The 19949-nt window shown below is 41.8% G+C and overlaps 2 protein-coding genes across 2 annotated transcripts in view; one reads left to right on the forward strand and one right to left on the reverse strand.

Annotated features, from left to right (window-relative positions):
- Positions 1-2055, forward strand: part of ANLN (anillin, actin binding protein) — a 38088-nt gene extending 36033 nt beyond the window's left edge. Inside the window, exon 24 of the mRNA XM_063452151.1 lies at positions 186-2055. Coding sequence (XP_063308221.1) covers positions 186-309 — 124 coding nt within the window. The 3' untranslated portion in view covers positions 310-2055. The remainder of the gene's footprint in view (positions 1-185) is intronic.
- Positions 2056-8806: 6751 nt separating this feature from the next.
- AOAH (acyloxyacyl hydrolase) overlaps positions 8807-19949 on the reverse strand; it is a 101015-nt gene continuing 89872 nt past the window's right edge. Inside the window, exon 22 of the mRNA XM_063452152.1 lies at positions 8807-9900. Within this exon, the coding sequence (XP_063308222.1) occupies positions 9772-9900 (129 nt within the window). The 3' untranslated portion in view covers positions 8807-9771. The remainder of the gene's footprint in view (positions 9901-19949) is intronic.

The following is a 19949-nucleotide window of genomic DNA, read 5'->3' on the forward strand; positions in this document are numbered from 1 at the left end:
TTAACTCTCCTGTCACAGTGCTATTCCTCTAGTTCCTACTACTAAAAAGACAGTGAGTGGTATGCTGGCAATTAACATATCAACTCTGTATCTCCTCGTTATTACTCCATGAGAAGTGGCACTACAGGGCACCCCACAAGAGGGCAGTGGAAAATGCAGATTTTCATGTTTACTCTTCTCTCTAGGAACTGGTTATCGGCAGACACTAAAGATGAAAGGAATCTATGGATGCAAAAACTAAACCAAGTTCTGGTGGATCTCCGTATGTGGCAGCCAGATGCTTGTTACCGGCCTTCAGTCAAGGTTTAATATGCAGATGTTGACCATAAACTGCCACTTGTTCTATGGAGACTTTGTATTTTATACAAGCTATTTTCTATTATTGCTGCAAGCTTTCGTATACAAAAATACCCCTGATGCAGTGTTTGTAATTCTCAGAAAATGGAAACAAAATCAACAAGGATTTCTGAATTTTATCACTGATAAACTTTCACTTGGAAACTTTTTAAACTTTATAAATTGTATGCGCTCTACTAGAGAATGGTGGTGTATGGGTAAAATGGGTCTAATGTGTTTAAACTCTTACAAATGAGACTTTGGGGTTGCATATATTTACTATTTTATATGTATTTGGTAATACCCTTAGGAGAGCTTTACTATTGGGCAGCGTGATGTGCAATATACTTATCTTATTTTCACTGCTTCCAACTGAACAGCATTGTATTTTATCAGTTTCTCTGCCGACATCCATGGTTAGTGGTAAGGAAACTGAAGGCTTACTTTATATTTTGACCTTTTTATGTACATTTAGGTGTTGTAAATGAAAGTATAGCATGTTTTAATAGCAGCGTTTCTGTATTCTATTCTGGATATGGAAGAACTGGGCTCCTTTTCCTCTCGATCTTATTTTGGGGATGTATTTCAGGGAAAGTAGCTAAGAGTAATCCTATAATAAATTAAGCACTAGCAGTTGTGCTTGTTGATACAAGGTTTGGAATATTTGTGTGAATCATTTTAAAGACATGTCAAGTTCCAAGCAAACCTTCCATGGTTTAGTAATATATCTTCCATTTCTTTAAATTCAATAGACTGTGGATATTGTGGAATGATTGGATTCAAGGATAGGAGAACATCTCCAACAGTCTGCTTTGGGTTAGATGTTTGCATATCCGCAACAAAGTGACGATATCAGAAATTAAAATTATGGTCCATTTTGTACACATGCAGTATTTTATTTTAGTGATTTTATTAAGCTGCTATTAATGCCAGAAAAAAAAAGCTTTACTGGCCACTTGTTTTTTAGTATAGTTTACGTTTTTGTAAATACTTCTTCTAACCAGTTCGAGTATAAGGCCTGTGGGATGTCTTTGTGTCCAATGACCAGATTTTACTTAAGGAATGGCTTTAAAAGTGTTTAAGAGAGAGTGAAATATTTCTAAGCTTGAACTCTAAAATTTACTTTTTTGTTTTTTTATGGTAATGGTGAAAACCAAGTGAAATGTGCCATGAGACCAAGCTTTCTGATTGAATGGAGGAAGATGAATGAAGTTCGAAATTAAGCAATAGGCTTTTAGTACAGTTAGTGGGAATGGTGGGGGACAGCAAGATTTTGTCTTATAGTTTCTATAGAAATCGTTTTTGGCAAAATACATTTACAGCTGGTTCTGCAAGATTGCAACTTTATATAGATCTCTCCTTTATGGGCACGAAGACATCTCAAGGCTTTTGTTTTTAAGCATTAATCATTTATAAATACTTGTAATAAACTTTTTTAGTCTCACCACAATCTTGGTGGCATGGATGATAGGTATCCTATATGATCACTATTTTTGTTTGCATCATTATAGCCAGATAATATAAGAAGTTAAAGAATTACGCTTTATTACGTCACTAAACACTAACAACCGTTCCTTTTCACGCTTTGAATACTCGTATTGTCCGTCTTCTATCCATCTCACTTTGAGTCCTTATTTTTCTATGTCTACTTTTTACACTATAAAAGATGTGTAAGTACTTCTGTGTGTCGATGTTGTACAAATAAAATATTTAAACTTACTGTATCTCGTCACATTATTGAAATTCTAAGTCTTTGACAATTATGGATGTTCTATATTTGTGTCAGTCTGTCTCATCTTTTTGATGGAGTAGCATCTACAAAATGGTACAAGATCCAACAAGTTTTCAGGGACACGTGTATAAATATTGATGGGCAGTACATGAAGTGTTGCCCTGCAGTATGTAGAAGATTAAAGGGATACTATAGTGCCAAAAATACAACGCTAAAATATATTACGACGATATCGTCTGACATTTTTTTGCATTTTTCACACATAAATTGCACTTACACTGACGATATAATTGTTGTGATACGTTTTTTACTGTTTTGAAACTAATATTTGTGTTCAGTGAAGTCTCCTGAGTATAACAGTACCCCTCATGTACAGGTTTTATGGTATTTTCAAAAGTTACAATTTCTGGGGAAATATATAAATATATATATATATATATATATATATATATATATATATATATAACAAAATACAGTTAGAATGAAATTACATATGTATATATAATTTATATTAAATTTTGTTTCAATATTTTATTTATTAATTTTATTATTTTATTTATTGTATTTTTATATATATATATATATATATATATATATATATATATATATATATATATATATATATATATATATATATATATATATATATATATATATATATATATATATATATATATATATATATATATATATTTATTTATTTTATTTTTAAACATGTTTAATAATTTTTTTTTTCACTACCTTCCAGCAGGGGGACTGTCTAATATTTTAGACAGTCCCCCTGCTGGCAGATCCACAGCCAGCTATAGGGGGCCAGATTTGCCGTGGGGGGGCTGCCTGGGCTGTGAGGCAGTCCTCCCGAAGCGGAGCGCCGGGAAGGTAAGTATCCCGGGCGCTCCGGGGCTCAAAGCCGTTACGGCGTTCTATGCCGTCACAACGGCTTTAAAGCCCACTTAAAGCGTGACTGCATAGAACGTTGTAACGGCGTTAAGGGGTTAATGTAACTGTGAAGCACTTTGGGCAACAATGTTGCAATTAAATGTGCTATATAAATAAATAAGTTACTCCGCCCACTCCAGTTGTAGACTACTGGTGGAGGCAAGAACACTTCACACAATTTCCCCAGAAATTGTAGCTTTTCTAGTTTCCATTGTTCCTTCTTTTGAATATATTGATTTGGTGCCAAGTATTGAATGAACTTTACGGGAACGAAAATTTTAAAGTGGATCTGTCACTTTTCAGGGTCACTGCATATTTTGCAAACACCCCTGGAGCTGCCATCTTTGGTTAGAGTCTGGTGCCTGTGACATGGAGGAAGGTAGGTTTGCTTAACCCCTTAAGGACTAAACTTCTGGAATAAAAGGGAATCATGACATGTCACATATGTCATGTGTCCTTAAGGGGTTAAAGAGACACCTATAGGCACCCAGAACACTTCATCTTATTGTCCTTAGTCCTGCAACGAAAAACATTGCAGTTTTGGAGAAGGATGGAGGGGCAAGAGGGCACTATAGTGCTAGGAATACACTTTGTATTCCTAACACTATATAGTTTTTTCTTTAACTGAAGCTGACCCTCGCAGCTTCCACCACCTCTCTCGTGGAGGTTTTCTTCAGCTACTGGCAGTTTGTGTGCGCGGAGCCCTTTCAGTGCTGTACTCTCACGCTCCAAGTTTAATGCAGTAAAGAGAGACTCCATTTTGAATGCTCATTGTTCCTTCTCCACAAACTTGCACGTCTCATTGTCTATGTCCATATATTTGTTATTTTCAGACAATAAGTTTTCAGACAACAGATTTATTGGAGCAAATGAAAGTAATGTTTCGGCCCACACCACAACAGGGGCTTGACCAATAAACCTGTTCACTTTGGATTTACCTTGAGTACCTGGGCCATCACTTATTGTCTTACATTGTGAGGATTGGACAACCTCAGGCCCAGTTGCAGCCTTGGATCCAGGAGTGTGAGGTATCCTTTACAGTAATTACAAATGTCATGGTCTCTGTGATTTCATTTTGTTGGTGTGTGTGACTTAAAGCAGATCTGTCACAAGATTGATCCCTCGTTCATTCAAGTCTCCAGAACCCCCTCCCCCTACCTTTTTATTGAACTTTGTATCTGGTTTACTACTGTTTAGTACTGTTGTTCGGTCCGACCAGATCTATTTATTTATTCCCCCAGGCACCACCATTTTAAAGTTTCTAAGATGGCGCCTGGAAATATTGTAATCTGCCCTTAATCTAACTGGGTGTGTGCAGATTAACGTGGTTGTTCTTGGTAACTTGTATGCATTACTGCAGAGAACTTCCTAACTAATAGATATTTGCAAATTGCAAGCCCAATAAGGGATCTTCTGCTGACCACAGTTGACTCTCGTGATTGTGTGAGGGTCAACAGGGAAAATCGGTGATCCAGCACATGGCGGTAATTATGGAAACGGCTGGTTAATGACAGTTTACTAAGGCTGTGGAGATTGTCTAAAACTCCACCCCCAATCAACTCTTGTCAACCATCTGCCTATACATATAGAAAAGTATACCCCCTTTCCCCCCCAAATACCCTCTATTTTTCCTCTAGTTTAAATACTCTTATTGTCAGTCTATACTTTTTTTTAAAAGAACTAGCAGCCTCCCTAGTAATCAACAATGGAGCGGGACAGCTTGGCATAAATTGCAGTCACAACTTTCCTGGCCCTATACTGAATAAATCAGAGCAAGTACATTCTGTTATACACCATGCTTTAGTAAAATATTAATCGATCATATTGCGTGAAGTATTTGAACTACAATAAAAACTATTAAGCAAATGTAATTTTTTTGACTGCTTTATAACAAAGTGTGATATGGCCAATAAATAAAAACCCCACACACCCTCCTGATACTGATGTAAATATCCAAAACAGGAGTAGGCAACCTTCGGCACTGTAAATCTTCTCTTATGATTTGCCAGCAGTATGGCTGTAAAAGTACTGCAGGAGATGTAGTCCACAACATCGGGAGTGCCAAATGTTGCTTCCCCCTCTGATAGAGCAGGGATAGAAAGCCTTTCGCACTCCAGAAATTTTGGACTGCATCTCCCATTATGCTCTTACAGCCATGATGTAATGCTGGCAAAGAATCATGGGAGATATAGTCCACACCTGGAGTGCCAAAGGCTGCCTACCCATGTAATGTGATTTAATTTTTCTTTTATAAATAATTTGGGCACCATACCATCGAAAAACTATTGGACAATTAAGAAGCTTTGAGCTTTCAAACGGGTGTTTAATCCAACTTTAAGGGACACTATAGTGTCAGGCATACAAACAGGCACACTGAGATGGGAAGCGCCTCTAGTGGCTGTCTCAGTGACTGTCATTGGAGGTATTACTAGGCAGCAATGTAAACACTGCCTTTTCTCTGAAAACAGGCTATAGACACAAGAACCGCTACATTAAGCTGTAGTTGTTCTGGTGATTATAGTGTCTTTTTAAACTATTCTGTCAGACAAGCAGGACATTTTATTCATATTCTATACACTCTGTTCCAAATTATTATGCAAATTATATTTTTCTAATTTACCTAAATAATTGATGTAAATAACAGTCAGCATAATTCTCATGTTATCAACTATTGACAGTCTCTGACAATCCTATGGGAAAGCATTACGATTAGCTCACATAATCACTTTGGATCATGTCAGCAAAGCGGGCAGTTCAGAGGCAGCAGCTGCAGACTTGAATACAAGTAAGATTTTACAAGATTTAGGGAGGCGGGGCTAGATGTTTTTGTGTTTTTGCTAATGATAAATGGCAGGTTGCTACCACACTGTCATTCTCTGAAGATCAGCCTGTGCATAACACTCCGAATGACAGGCAGATGCGTATTAGGGACTTTAACATGTGGCTTGGTGAATGGTGTCGGGAGGAAGGATTTGGCTTTTTCTCATGGTAGCTCTGTTTGGAATGGAAATAAACTGTACAAAAAAGATGGTTTGCATCTTTCTCAAAAGGGAACAAATGTTCTCTGTGAGCAGTTCAGAGGTTTTGCTAGGATGTATTTAAACTAGGAGGGGGGGGGGGGGGGGGGGGCGTGCAAAGGGTGATAAAACATCAATCCAATTGGTGAATGGTGTCGGGAGCAAGGATTTGGCTTCATTTCCAATGGAATGGAAATAAAGTGTACAAAAAAGATGGTTTGCATCTTTCTTATAAGCGAACACATGTTCTCAGTGAGTGGTCCAGAGGTTTTGGTAAGATGTATTTAACCCCTTGGTGACCAGACCGTTTTTCAATTTTCTTACCATTAATTTCTGTGGTGTTTGGGTTTTGCTGTAATTTTCCTCTTACTTATTTACTGTACCTACACATATTCCGATTTTCTCGCCATTAAATGGTCTTTCTAAAGATACCATTATTTTCTTAATAATCATATCATTTACTATAAAAAAATATATAAAATATGATGAAAAATTAAAAAAAACACACACTTTCTAACTTTGACCCCAAAAGTCTGTTGCGCATCTACAACCGCCAAAAAACACCCATGCTAAATGGTTTCTAAATTTTGTCCTAGGTTTAGAAATACCCAATGTTAACATGTTCTTATTTTTTTATTTATAGGGCTAGAAGTACAAATATATATCTATAAGTACAAGTAGGACATTGCTGTTTCAAAATATATATTTGTAAAATTTATCAATAGTGACATTGTAACACTGTTATCTCCGAATCACACCTCACATGTACATATTTATTTTAAAGTAGACAACCCAGGATATTCAATATGGTGTATGTTCAGTCTTTTTTTAGTAGCCACTTAGTCACAAACACTGGCCAAAGTTAGCATTTATATTTATGTGTTAAAAATGCAAAAAACTATTATGAACGCTAACTTTGGTCAGTGTTTGTGACTAAGTGGCTACTAAAAAAGACTGAACATACCCCATTTGCAATACCTTGGGTTGTCTTTTTTTGCAAATGGTATGCCATCATGGGGGTAATTCTCATTCCTGGGCTACCATACGTTCTCAAAGGCAACATAACCGATTTGGCAAATTTCAAAGGAAAAAATTAAGATTAATTAGTATTAGTAAATTATGCCCCTACTCGCTATACTCGCTATGCCTGTGGCTGCTCACTGTTTAAAAAAAATTGGGTGGGGGACCTAATGTAAAATAATGGGGGGGACCTATTGTCCTCCCCCCGCCCCCCACCCCTAAGCGGTGGGTGGGGGCCCTAAATTATAATAAGGGGGGGACCCTAATGTCCTCCCCCCTGGCCCCCACCCCGAGCGGTGGGTGGGGGCCCTACAGTCACATAAGGGGGGGGGACCTAATGTCCTCCCCCCTGGCCCATCCCTGAGCGGCGGGTGGGGGCCCTAAATGGAAATAAGAGGGAGGGACCTAGTGTCCTCCCCCCTGGCCCCCACCCCTCAGCGGTGGGTGGGGGGCCCTAAATACTAATAAGGGGGGGGACCTAATGTCCTCCCCCCTGGCCCCCACCCCTGAGCGGCGGGGTGGGGGCCCTATATCAGATTATATTGTCGCATGAAAAGATATATCATAAAATATTTACAAAAATGTGAGGGGAGTACTCTCATCCATAAATGTACAATTTGTCGTACTGAAAAGCTCAGTGACTTTAAACATACCACAGTCGTAGGATACCATTGTGATATCTCTGCCATGCTAAATCCACCCTGGTCAACTGGAAGTGCTAGTACTGTGAAGTGGAAGCATCTAGGAGCAAACTCAGCCCACCCACATAGTGGTAGACCTCACATACAGACCTGTAAACAAGTCCCCTGTCAACATGTGCAATGCCAAGCATTGGATAGAGTGGTGTAAAGTCCACTGACACTGTAGCAGTGCAAATGTGTTCTCTGGAGTTATGAATGCTTCTCTAACTGGTCTAATGGAAGAAACTTGGTGTAGCATATGCCAGGAGAATGCTACCTACTGGAATTCATGGTGCCTGCTGTGAAGATTGGTGGAAGAAGGACACATTTCTATGAGTGTTTTTCAATGTTTGGGCTAGGCCACTTTGATCTAGTAAAGAGTCATATTACAGGGTACAAAGGCATAAACGTGCCTGACATCACACATTCCTTTATGGTTGAAGGGACACAAAATGCCACATACAAAAATCCTTGTGGACGCCTTCCTAGAAGAATGTAGGCTGTTGCAAAGGGGAGACCAACTCCATATTAATGCCCATTGCTTTGGAGATATCCTACAAGCTCATATAGGTGTGATGTCCATGTACTCTTGGCCATATAGTATGTCCATCCATAACTGTCCATCTCAACATCTGATCGGCATTTTATCTGCAGGATTCTTCAGGGATGTTCAACTCCATCTCTTAGATGAGTGCCATAGGTGATGGACACATATCTGTCTCCCTTAAATGCAGAGTGCCGCACTCCACAATGTCTAGTGTGTGTCGCATCCACAGTGGTACGCATATTTATATACCGTAAATCAAAAAGACCAGGATGAATACATGGAACAAAGGTGTAATGTATTTTTTCCAAGAGTTTATATCACATTTAGCAGCAATGATGACACACAAATGCTTCCTTTAGCTATTAATCAGGAAATATTTGGGCAGTTTTCAGGTAGTAAATTACATATGCTTATTAGTTAAACTATGATATAGTTGGGAAGTATGAAAATTCAGGCCGATTTACAAAAAAAGAAAATCACCCAGAAACTAAGCAGGTGCACTGGAAAATTACATTAAATCGCATCCAAGAATCTTTCTTTTCACTATTTATAAATCCCATTGCATTTACATATCAGCAACAAAACAACACTCCATGTGTTTCATAATATAATACAAGCACTAAAGGAATACTCCAGCACCATAACCATTACAGCCCGGTTTGACTACTAATTCTGAGAGGGCACCAGTGCACAGCTGGCACTATAACCACTACAGTAGGCTGTAGTTGTTACGGTGCCTAGAGTGTTGCTTTCATTACCACAATAAATGTAATGTGTAAGATGTTTTTATTTCTATGAAGAAAATCATGTAGATAATATGATAAAAAAAATGGTGAAAATGAAGATTTCTGAATGTGCTCCAATTACATAAGCCGGAGGTAGGCAACCTTTGGCGCTTTGGATGTTGTGGACTACATTTCCCATAATGCTATTACAGCCATAGTGCTGTAAAAGCATCAAGGAGATGCAGTCCACAATATCTGGAGTGCCGATGGTTGCCTACCCCTGACCTAGGCCATTTTACAGTGCACCTACTAAATTCTGAATGATTTATGGTGTAGGATTGAGCAGATCCAAGAAGGGGAGTACTTACTGATAGACTATGCAGCCTTGTCTAGTGAGAGCTCTTTCACATAACCTAGAGTTCACAGGAAGTCCTACTGTTAGAGACCATTTAGTTCAAAGCAGCTACAGAAGTGAAAAATGTAAACACATATTTTATGAAATTTAAATAAAACCACTGTATCAACATATTAAAATCAAATTAAATCTTCAAGTGACATATCAGGATATTACCTATGGCTTTTGACAATGTGTCTAAAAACAATACAGTGCTGGATAGAAAACTAGACGTTAACTTGGCACTTGGACATGACCCTTCCTAAAATGTCCACAAATTCACAGATTAACAGCTGACAATATTTTTGTAAAATTACTAGATAATAAAAATCTCTATAGAAAAATGTGCAAAGAACCAATCTGGTGCATTCTAATTACAGCTCAGTGTCCACCCTGGTCTCCAAACATCGCAATAATTTCTTTGTTATGTGGATTCTCTTTTCCAAAAAGTTCTGGCCATTTTTCTGTTGCCACCTTCCATATAATATCAGCTCCAATTGCAGAGGCGAGCTGTAATTGAAATAAGATCGCATTAATCTGGCTTGTATCTGAAAGGTGAGTTAACACTATAATGATATATTGTTTTTGAATGGAAACACTACACATAAGACAAATGCATTGCTTACTGCGGTCAGTCTTGTTTACTGTTCATCTAGAGACTGACCTGTACTTATACATACTTTAGATGAATGTACCATTTTCTTTTAATACTTGTTTTATTGATCATTCACATACCAAAATAAAATAAAGACAAGTAATTTGTAAATACAAAAAAAACATAAAAGCAAAAATGTTGCAAAGCAAAATTAAACAGGAATTACTTTTGTACAGTTAAAAAGGGCAGTAAACACAAAGGAGAAAAAAAAAAGGAAAAAGAAAAGATTACGTAGAATGGAGGAATGTTGAATTTCATTCATGTTTTGGTTCAGTGAGTAGAAAGACAAAACAAAACAAGCCAAAAACAGATATAAGTGGTTCTTAACCTTTTTGGACAAGGATCTAAATTGCGTACATGGAATTAGCTTGGAGAGCATTCTTCAGTTGTAAAATTAGCTTAATTCTCAAGGGTGGATAAACCACCAACCAATCACAACTTGGGCTAACAAGGTATTCACACAATCAGTTCTTTAGTTGACTTACATGGTCAAAAATTCCTCTACATGGTAGATATTGGGGGACGTCTCCCAGACCTTCCATTACCATGGACACATACTTTCAGGTGTGACATTATTTCCACTCTATTAAACAACATTTTATACCGGCAGAATGGGAACACACCCTAGATACTCTATTATGCAAACTCTGCCTCATATTCCCTCTCCAAATTATACTAACTCATAAGATGTACTCCAATTTGGCACACTAAACAAACAGGATTAGTCAGATGGAATGATATCAGAAAAATGTGTTCTCTAACAGATGCCCTCCTTGCACACTACACTCAATGCCAACGACTACCAATGGTCTCCTATCAAGACATGTTCTTAAAAAGCATTCATTATGCCTACTATTCTCCACACCACCTTTTTCTAATGGTTAGAAAAGACCCAGCAACCTGTTTCAAATGCACACACAAAAATGCGGACTTATGTTACTGTCTATGGGAGTGCAGCATAATCAATTGTTTTTGAGAGAAAATTAGACAACCACAACATGCCCTCTTTCCCTCTGGTCTTGGGATCCCTCCTGGGTAATTCCATTCCATACAAACCTTTTTTAACCATTGTAGCAGCAGTGGACTGAAAAGCAATACTCCAGGTTTGGAGCCTGCTGGGTGCACTTTGTTTTCATCTATTATTAAACAAATTCAGATTTCTTTAAAAAAGGGATTGGTTGAACACTTTGACCAACAAATACATTTTAGTTAAAATAAATTCTTCAAAATGTGGAAAATCTACATTCTCGCCTTGGACAAGTCCTTCCAATCCATGATTATAACAACGGTGGAGTACACATCTGAAAACAGCAGCTATCTCTGCATACTCACACCGCTATGGTGGAAACTGCATGGGCGGGGGTGCTATATGGTGCTGCTAAATTGTTACAGTTTATCAGTTAGGTTTAGTGCTTAGAGGACCACTCGCTTTATCATTTAACCAGACACATTTTGATTCATGGCTTATTGGCCTATTCCAGTGGTGTATTTTGGATTCGTGCTACCCTAGGCATGACGAAACTCGGGCACCCCTCTAATCTAAATTTGCCCCACCCCTTCCTGTCAAAGCCGCACCTCTTCCTATTTAGGACCAACATGAACTTTGACTGATACACACTCACATACAGACACCACACTAACAGACATACTCACAGACATACATTGACAGACGCACACTCACCAGACATACATTCACTGACAGTGTATGTTTGTGAGTAAGTGTGCGTGTCTGACAGGCACACACCCGTCACCTACAGACACACACACATTCACTGACAGACACACACATTTGCTAACATACATACACTGGCAGACACACACACATTTGCTGACAGACACACTCACTAGCAAACATACACTGGCAGACACACACACACATTCACTGACAGACACACTTATTAACAGACATATACTGGCAGACACACACATTACTGAGTTCAGAGCCGACCTGAAGGGCTCTTGAATATGTGAGTGTCCTCCTGTTTTTACTTACACAGATACCACTTTTATACAGTCTGCGCTGTCGCTTTTATGTTTTTATTAACAGATTTGTTGCTGCTGTAAAATACTTCTACCATCTGTGCGTTATCACCTTACTTTTTATCAAGACTTTATGTATGTATAAGTGTTTTTATGGTATAACACTTGGATGATGTTATTCTGCACTGGTTATTTTTAGTATGATTGTAGTGCCAGTTAGCTTTAAATATCTTTTGGGATTTACCCATTCACTAACAGACATACACTGGCAGGCACACACAGATTTACTGGCAGACATACACACACTCACTGACACACACCCTGATACTGACAGATTCACACTCACAAACATTGCCTCACACACTAACAAATTATTTGGAAGATCTGGAGTGGATTCTTTCCCTGGGTCCAGTGGGGCAGCTGGTCTGGCTGCTGCTGCCTCCTGGGATCTCTCCTGGGCTGTCTGCTGCTGTCTGGAAGCTGCTGGGCTCATGTGCAGCAGAGTGGATGAAACGCCGGTCACTGCAGGCAGAGAGGGAGCTGTAATTTTCCTACTCAGCTCCCTTCTCTTCTTTACAACTGAGAATATACATTTAAAATGTTTTGGAATGCTGAACGTTGTATAATTCTGTATACCACTTTACCTAACTTATCTAAATGTTTATTCTTTATTGTCTTAAAGGAACACAATAGTTACCAGAAAAACGACAGCCTATTGTATTTGTTATGATAAGTAGAATCATTCCCTTTATGCTATTTGCAGTAAACACTGTCTTTTCAGATAAAATTCAGTGTTTACATTACAGCTTAGGGATAACTCCACTGGCCACTCCTAAAATGGCTACTAGAGGTGCTGCCTGGGGCAGTGCTGCACACTGTACTGTACTGCCATTCAGTGTCTCCACCCTCTGCATGCAGACACTGACCTTTCCTTTTATGATGAGATGCTGATTGCCAGGACTGTGTTTGACCTGTGCTGGCTCTGCCCCGATCTGCCTCCTTGACAGTCTCAGTCAATCCTATGGAAAAGCATTGTGATTGTCTCACATGATCACTTCTGATGTTAGGCAAGCAAGCAGCTCAGGGGCAGAGCCAGCAGCTGCAGACTTAAATACAAGTACGATTTTACAATATTTAGGGAGGCAAGAGGGGCCAGATGGGTGGTTTTAACACTATAGGGTCAGAAATACATGTTTCTGTTCCTGACCCTATAGTGTTCCTTTAACACCATAAAATATGCATAGAGAGTATCTTCTGTCATCAAAAATTAGGGTGCTACCCTAAAGAGGCACTCCCTTAAGTGCCTAAATACAAATATAAACAAAAAGGATGCACACCCCAAAAAATTATGTGTCAAGTGCAAAAGTTGACAGCACATATGCAAAACAACCATATATACAATATATGCAAAATAACCATATACACAGAATATGCAAAACAATCATGTATGCAAAAATTGTATATATACAATACATACAAAACATACGAAAATGTGACCAATGCTAAATCAAAAAGACAATACAAATAATAACTTACATAAGGCCCATCCCAGCAAAACAACCCCACAACATTTTGGCACTAGCAAGAAGGCCTTTCTCAATACAGTGGGACCTCGGTTTACAAACGCCTGGGTTAACATAACTTTCAGTTTACAAATGAAAATCCATTGAAAATAATGCCACGGTTTTCAATTTTTTTTGCCAATACAAAACAAGTTTCCCAAGGATGCATTGCACCTGGGAAGTTTATTGCACTGCCCCCTGCATGCTGGAGCATGTGGGTAGCATGTGGAGGTGTTGGAGCGGCTTTTGCATCGAGTTTTGGAGCCATTCTGGAAATTAATTTCAGTTGTTTTGGGACTTTTTGGTGCATTTCTCAAGCTGTGGAAAGGTAGGGAGCTGAGCTTCATCGTTTGCATGCCTTTTATTGTGTGTTCTGCATTGTGGGTTGGTTTCCATGCCAGCTAATTTTGACTTATTTTCTGATCTCCAGAATGGATTAATTGGTTTTCAATGCATTCCTATGGGAAACCGCTTTCGGCTTACAAATTTTTCGCAATAAGAAACGTCCTGGAGAACGCATTAAATTCGTAAACCGAGGTTCCACTGTATTCCCAATGTCATAGGGGTCTCCAATGCATTGGGGAAGGCAGCAGTGCAGTAAACAACTTATTGTGGCCACTTACTTGGGGAACAAGATGTCCCTGTTGCAACCATTAAGAATCCATTAATATAGCATGGGAAACTAATTTCGGACCATAATCCACAGGTTACATATAAATAGTGATGTCGCGAACACAACATTTTCGGTTCGCGAACGGCGGACGCGAATTTCCGCAAGCGTCCGCGAACGGGCGAACCGCCATTGACTTCAATGGGCAGGCGAATTTTAAAACCCATAGGGACTCTTTCTGGCCACAATAGCGATGGAAAAGTTCTTTCAAGGGGACTAACACCTGGACTGTGGCATGCCGGAGGGGGATCCATGGCAAAACTCCCATGGAAAATTACACAGTTGATGCAGAGTCTGGTTTTAATCCATAAAGGGCATAAATCACCTAACATTCCTAAATCACAATGGATATGGATTGACACCTGACATATGACATATTGACACCTGTCCTCAGAGACCCTGATACACACTGACACAGAGCAGAATAGGGACTGTTCCCCCTACATAGGGTCACTTGGCAGATATGGATTGACACCTATCCTAATGATCCCTGATACACACTGACACAGAGCAGAATAGGGACTGTTCCCTCTACATAGGGTCACTTAGCAGATATGGATTGACACCTATCCTAATGATCCCTGATACACACTGACACAGAGCAGAATAGGGACTGTTCCCCCTACATAGGGTCACTTGGCAGATATGGATTGACACAAGTCCTCAGGGACCCTGATACACACTGACACATAGCAGAATAGGGACTGTTCCCCCTACATAGGGTCACTTGGCAGATATGGATTGACACCTGTCCTCAGAGACCCTGATACACACTGACACAGAGCAGAATAGGGACTGTTCCCCCTACATAGGGTCACTTGGCAGATATGGATTGACACCTATCCTAATGATCCCTGATACACACTGAAACAGAGCAGAATAGGGACTGTTCCCCCTACATAGGGTCACTTGGAAGATATGGATTGACACCTATCCTAATGATCCCTGATACACACTGACACAGAGCAGAATAGGGACTGTTCCCCCTACATAGGGTCACTTGGCAGATATGGATTGACACCTGTCCTCAGAGACCCTGATACACACTGACACAGAGCAGAATAGGGACTGTTTCCCCTACATAGGGTCACTTGGCAGATATGGATTGACATCTGTCCTCAGAGACCCTGATACACACTGACACAGAGCAGAATAGGGACTGTTCCCCCTACATAGGGTCACTTGGCAGATATGGATTGACACCTATCCTAATGATCCCTGATACACACTGAAACAGAGCAGAATAGGGACTGTTCCCCCTACATAGGGTCACTTGGCAGATATGGATTGACACCTATCCTAATGATCCCTGATACACACTGACACAGAGCAGAATAGGGACTGTTCCCCCTACATAGGGTCACTTGGCAGATATGGATTGACACCTGTCCTCAGAGACCCTGATACACACTGACACAGAGCAGAATAGGGACTGTTTCCCCTACATAGGGTCACTTGGCAGATATGGATTGACATCTGTCCTCAGAGACCCTGATACACACTGACACAGAGCAGAATAGGGACTGTTCCCCCTACATAGGGTCACTTGGCAGATATGGAATGACACCTATCCTAATGATCCCTGATACACACTGACACAGAGCAGAATAGGGACTGTTCCCCCTACATAGGGTCACTTGGCAGATATGGATTGACACCTATCCTAATGATCCCTGATACACACTGACACAGAGCAGAATAGGGACTGTTCCCTCTACATAGGGTCACTTAGCAGATATGGATTGACACCTATCCTAATGATCCCTGATACACACTGACACAGAGCAGAATAGGGACTGTTCCCCCTACATAGGGTCACTTGGCAGATATGGATTGACACCTGTCCTCAGGGACCCTGATACACACTGACACATAGCAGAATAGGGACTGTTCCCCCTACATAGGGTCACTTGGCAGATATGGATTGACACCTATCCTAATGATCCCTGATACACACTGACACAGAGCAGAATAGGGACTGTTCCCCCTACATAGGGTCACTTAGCAGATATGGATTGACACCTGTCCTCAGGGACCCTGATACACACTGACACAGAGCAGAATAGGGACTGTTCCCCCTACATAGGGTCACTTGGCAGATATGGATTGACACCTGTCCTCAGAGACCCTGATACACACTGACACAGAGCAGAATAGGGACTGTTGCCCCTACATAGGGTCACTTGGCAGATATGGATTGACACCTATCCTAATGATCCCTGATACACACTGACACAGAGCAGAATAGGGACTGTTCCCCCTACATAGGGTCACTTGGCAGATATGGATTGACACCTATCCTAATGATCCCTGATACACACGGACACAGAGCAGAATAGGGACTGTTCCCCCTACATAGGGTCACTTGGCAGATATGGATTGACACCTGTCCTCAGAGACCCTGATACAGACTGACACAGAGCAGAATAGGGACTGTTCCCCCTACATAGGGTCACTTGGCAGATATGGATTGACACCTGTCCTCAGAGACCCTGATACACACTGACACAGAGCAGAATAGGGACTGTTCCCCCTACATAGGGTCACTTGGCAGATATGGATTGACACCTATCCTAATGATCCCTGATACACACTGAAACAGAGCAGAATAGAGACTGTTCCCCCTACATAGGGTCACTTGGCAGATATGGATTGACACCTATCCTAATGATCCCTGATACACACTGACACAGAGCAGAATAGGGACTGTTCCCCCTACATAGGGTCACTTGGCAGATATGGATTGACACCTATCCTAATGATCCCTGATACACACTGACACAGAGCAGAATAGGGACTGTTCCCCCTACATAGGGTCACTTGGCAGATATGGATTGACACCTGTCCTCAGAGACCCTGATACACACTGACACAGAGCAGAATAGGGACTGTTCCCCCTACATAGGGTCACTTGGCAGATATGGATTGACACCTATCCTAATGATCCCTGATACACACTGACACAGAGCAGAATAGGGACTGTTCCCCCTACATAGGGTCACTTGGCAGATATGGATTGACACCTGTCCTCAGGGACCCTGATACACACTGACACAGAGCAGAATAGGGACTGTTCCTCCTACATATGGTCACCATTTTTAGCCCAAGGCAGCTCATCTCATCAGGCCTTTTTTAGTCGAATGTATCGCCCACTGTCAGTCCCTTCGGGATCCATCCCTCATTCATTTTAATAAAGGTGAGGTAATCTAGACTTTTTTGACCTAGGCGACTTCTCTTCTCAGTGACAATACCTCCTGCTGCACTGAAGGTCCTTTCTGACAGGACACTTGGAGCGGGGCAGGCTAGAAGTTCTATCGCAAATTGGGATAGCTCAGGCCACAGGTCAAGCCTGCACACCCAGTAGTCAAGGGGTTCATCGCTCCTCAGAGTGTCGATATCTGCAGTTAAGGCGAGGTAGTCTGCTACCTGTCGGTCGAGTCGTTCTCTGAGGATGGATCCCGAAGGGCTGTGGCGATGCGTAGGACTTAAAAAGCTCTGCATGTCCTCCATCAACAACACGTCTTTAAAGCGTCCTGTCCTTGCCGGCGTGGTCGTGGGAGGAGGAGGATGACTTTCACCTCTTCCGCTGTTAGATTCCCGTTGTGCTGTGACATCACCCTTATACGCTGTGTAAAGCATACTTTTTAATTTATTTTGCAAATGCTGCATCCTTTCCGACTTGTTGTAATTTGGTAACATTTCCGCCACTTTCTACTTATACCGGGGGTCTAGTAGCGTGGACACCCAGTACAGGTCGTTCTCCTTCAGCCTTTTTATACGAGGGTCCCTCAACAGGCACGACAGCATGAAAGACCCCATTTGCACAAGGTTGGATGCCGAGCTACTCATTTCACGTTCCTCCTCCTCAGTGATCTCAATAAGGGAATGTTCTTCCCCCCAGCCACGTACAACACCACGGGTACCAGATAGGTGACAACAAGCACCCTGGGATGCCTGTTGTGGTTGGTCTTCCTCCTCCTCCTCAAAGCCACATTCCTCCTCTGACTCCTCTTCCTCACAATCCTCTTCCAGCGTTGCCGCAGGTCCAGCAAGCGATGCTGATAAGGCTGTTTCTGGTGGTGATGGTGACCACAACTCTTCCTCTTCCTCTTCACGCTCATCTACGGCCTGATCCAGCACTCTTCGCAGGGCACGCTCCAGGAAGAAAACAAATGGTATGATGTCGCTGATGGTGCCTTCGGTGCGACTGACTAGGTTTGTCACCTCCTCAAAAGGACGCATGAGCCTACAGGCATAGCGCATGAGCGTCCAGTAACGTGGCAAAAAAATTCCCAGCTCCCCAGAGGCTGTCCTAGGACCCCGGTCCTACAAATATTCATTAACGGCTTTTTCTTGTTGGAGCAGGCGGTCGAATATTAGGAGTGTTGAATTCCAACGTGTCGGGCTGTCGCAAATCAAGCGCCTCACTGGCATGTTGTTTCGCCGCTGGATATCTGCAAAGTGCGCCATGGCCGTGTAGGTACGCTTGAAATGTCCACACACCTTCCTGGCCTGCTTCAGGACGTCTTGTAAGCCTGTGTACTTATGCACAAAGCGTTGTACGATCAGATTACACACATGTGCCATGCACGGCACATGTGTCAACTTGCCCAACTTCAATGCAGCCAACAAATTTGTTCCGTTGTCACAAACACCTTTGCCGATATCCAGTTGCTGCGGAGCCACTGTGCGTTCAGGGCGGACAGGAGTGCTTGTCCAGTGTGACTCTCTGCTTTCAAGCAAGTCAAACCCAAGACGGCGTGACACTGCCGTATCCGGGATGTGGAATAGTACCTGGGGAGCTGGGGGGGGGTGCCGTTGATGTGGAGCAAGACGCAGCAGCAGAAGAGGACTCAGCCGAGGAGGTTATGGAAGAGGATGGAGTAGGAGGAGTAGAGGAGGTGGCAGCAGGCCTGCCTGCAAGTCGTGGCGGTGTCACCAACTCCTCTGCAGAGCCACGCATTCCATGCTTGGCAGCCGTCAGCAGGTTCACCCAATGCGCAGTGTAGGTGATACACCTGCCCTGACCATGCTTTGCAGACCAGGTATCAGTGGTCAGATGGACCCTTGCCCCAACACTGTGTGCCAGACATGCCATTACTTCCTTTTGCACAATCGAGTACAGGTTGAGGATTGCCTTTTGTGAAAAGAAATTTCGTCCGGGTACCTTCCACTGCGGTGTCCCAATAGCTAAAAAATTTTTGACCGCCTCAGACTCCACCAGCTTGTATGGTAAAAGCTGGCGGGCTAATAGTTCAGACAAGCCAGCTGTCAGACGCTGGGCAAGGGGGTGACTTTCTGACATTGGCTTCTTACGCTCAAACATGTCCTTGACAGACACCTGACTGTGGGCAGATGAGCGGGAACTGCTCAAGGCGAGAGACGGAGTGGCGGATGGTTGAGAGGGGGCACGCTATTGTGACACCAGATATGAGTGGCAAAGTGCACTTGCAAAGGTTGGCAGAGTACACGCTGAAGGCCTGACACCCAGACGCTTGCAGACAACTAACTGCTATTAGCTTACAGTGAAAAACTTTTTTTCTTTTTAAAGGCACACTATTGTGACACCAGATATGAGTGGCAAAGTGCACTTGCAGAGGTTGGCAGAGTACACGCTGAAGGCCAGACACCCAGACGCTTGCAGACAACTAACTGCTATTCAACCTATTACAGTGAAAAATTTTTTTTTGTT

This window comes from Pelobates fuscus, chromosome 4 (assembly GCF_036172605.1).
Source record: "Pelobates fuscus isolate aPelFus1 chromosome 4, aPelFus1.pri, whole genome shotgun sequence".
NCBI lineage: Eukaryota > Metazoa > Chordata > Amphibia > Anura > Pelobatidae > Pelobates > Pelobates fuscus.